The 2,691-nt window shown below is 37.6% G+C and overlaps 1 protein-coding gene across 1 annotated transcript; it reads right to left on the bottom strand.

Annotated features, from left to right (window-relative positions):
• Window positions 1-920: 920 nt before the first annotated feature.
• LOC124932318 (ornithine decarboxylase-like) lies at window positions 921-2,415 on the bottom strand. Its single transcript, XM_047472938.1, has one exon. The coding sequence runs from the start codon at window positions 2,281-2,283 to the stop codon at window positions 1,021-1,023; it is 1,263 nt and encodes a 420-aa protein (XP_047328894.1). The 5' UTR covers window positions 2,284-2,415; the 3' UTR covers window positions 921-1,020.
• Window positions 2,416-2,691: the final 276 nt, after the last annotated feature.

Below are 2,691 nucleotides of genomic sequence, written 5' to 3'. Positions count from 1 at the left end.
AAATTTGAGAATTTCAATATAAATAACTTGTACAATTTATAAAGATACATCATATTTTATAATAGAGATCCATATAATTGAATCAATTAATTAAACGAGCAAAATTTTGCTGGCACAACTGGGTGTGTTTGTTAATAACAGAGATAATATATATAATCAAAATACTAATATACACTTATTTTTTCTCCTTAATTTAGATTTTTAGATAATTTGCAAAAGAGGCCCTTAAAGATTGTACTCTAAGTAATGTACATTATCGTTTGTTAATGACTTGTTTGTTACTCGACAGTTTTTGGTGATTCATTTGAGCCACAAAATCTATTCACACGGTTCGTTTGAGTTTTGTAGGCGTAAATATTGTACGTGGATTGTCGAATATGTGTCGCCTCAATCGGCCTATATATTTTATTTTCTAAAATTGTTTTGTTCAAATCTGAAATGATTTATAATTGTAATGTAGCTCAAGTGAGGCGATAAAAGTAACAAATTCGATCTCAAATTAGTACGCCTTAAATAACTTCTAAATTAAAATAAAAGATAAATAAAATTGATATCCAATCATATATATATCAATAAATTTAACCTTTTAACAAACTAACTTAAAACAAATACAAAAACAAGCCTTCTTCTTATTGAACTATTACAAATACACCTACCAAATCAATCATATAATCAAATACGATCTTTAAACAATTGTCTATTTAATATTATAACCCAAAAGATATTTATATATATAAAGACTGGACTGTTCATTTGACATGAATATTGAGTATTGACAGGATTCTTGAAGTTATTACGACAATAATACAAGAGAGAGTGACCATATTTATTATACATACAGTCAAAGGGAAAACCCGTTAGTGATTGTACGTAATTTATCCAATTAGTATTAAACCGTTAGTGAATTAATGATTATTCTGTTAATTAAATTCCAATAACTTGAATTAATAGAAATGGTTTTACACTTGAAAATGAAAATACAAATTGCAGTACAAAGGAAGGAGAGCATTATTTACTATATTAACAACGCTTGGAATAAACCAAATGGGTCGAAATTCCAAAAGCTTTAAAGCCGTTGAAATTGGAGGCAAGAGCTGACGAATATGCGCCCCGGTTCGGGAACACCAAACAGTCTCCGATTTCCATCTCCGGCAACTGGTAGTCCTTTGCCACCGTATCTTGTGCATCCAACGTCGGGCCAAACACCGTCGACCCGTGGGTTGAATTGTCCGGGTCGGACTCCAAGGCCATTATTATTAACGGTTCAATTGTGACATCTGCATAGCGGTCGTTTATTATGCAGTTTAATGACCCGTAAACTCCGTCGTTAATATAGTACTCTCTCAGCTCGCCCCTCACACGCTTCCCAATGACACTTGCAGCCAGTGTGAACGCCGATTCCACGAAGTACCTTCCTGGCTCAGCAACTATTTCCAGGCCAGTCATCCGGTCATGGAAATAGGTTTGGATCCCAAACTTAACGGCTTCGGCGGCATCGTCAAATATAGGGCCGGGGGTGAAGCCACCCCCGATGTTGAGGATCCGCATCTTTGGCAACCCTAGCTTATCAGCCGTGTCAAAGACATCCCGGGCGGCAGAAATAGCCGAGTTGTATGTTCGAGTACAGTCGGTGGCACCGCTTCCAACGTGGAAAGATACCCCTACAACTTCTAACCCAACACTTTGAGCGGCTTTCAGGAGGGGCTCCACTTCATTAGGTAAGGCTCCGTATTTCGCACCCAACGGGTACATGGACGACGACGCGTCATCCGGGGCTTTAACCCGGATTAAGAGCTGGCAACCTGGGAAACACGTTTTGATCTTTTCTACCTCGTAAATCGAATCAAAAGTTGTTATACCGACTCCCACCTCAGCTGCGTAGCGAATGTGGGACTTGGGTTTGCACGGGTTGGCGAATATGATCCGATCTGGGGACACGCCGAGGGATATGACCAGTTCGATCTCTGCTTGGCTGGCACAGTCGAAGTTTGCGCCCAGGCTTGCCATGTAGGCGACTAACCAAGGGTCCGGGTTGCATTTGACGGCGTAGAAAGGGCGGATGAAGGGGAGGTTTTGGGTCCATTTATCCATGAGGGACTTGACGAGCCCCAAGTCCAGAACGAAAAAGGGCTCATTGGTCGAGTCCGGATCAGAAAGAAGAATGGACTTTATGAAATCCTTAATCCCAGTATCTTTAGGAATCTCTGTAACTCTCTTTCCATTTACGCCCACTGAGACCACGTCAATTATGGGCGTAGAGTCCACTTCATTCACCATAACCATTGCCGATGGGTACTGCAGCAAGATAGCAAGTTAATTAAAGGGGATAAAAAACGGGAGGAGAGAGATAGAGTAATGAATGTATTAATTGTTGAGATTTCAACAATTGTGGAGTTGGATATATACACCATTGTGATAAGGCTTCAAATATGCTGTTTTCAAATGATATATTTATTGTAACATATTTTATGAAGGTGTTACAGTATATTTGAACTTAGAATAAAACCCATGTTTCTCTTTCTTTCTTTTTTTTTTAACCAAACAATAATTGTTATTATATATTTTCAAAATAAAATGATGTTTATTTATAATAATTAGCATTTTTTTTTTTTTTTATAAATGAATGGATTGTGTATCTTCCATTTAATCCAACTGAATTAATCAATAAATAAAAATTAATTTTTCTCCAAT

Source organism: Impatiens glandulifera, chromosome 3 (assembly GCF_907164915.1).
Source record: "Impatiens glandulifera chromosome 3, dImpGla2.1, whole genome shotgun sequence".
NCBI classification, from domain to species: Eukaryota; Viridiplantae; Streptophyta; class Magnoliopsida; order Ericales; family Balsaminaceae; genus Impatiens; species Impatiens glandulifera.
The sequence above is the reverse complement of the archived record's forward strand: the minus strand, read 5'-3'. Positions and strand labels throughout refer to the sequence as shown.

What these genes read in the sequence shown, in the direction of transcription:
- LOC124932318 (XM_047472938.1), bottom strand. Translation starts at nt 2,283, where the DNA reads ATGGTTATGGTGAATGAAGTGGACTCTACGCCCATAATTGACGTGGTC.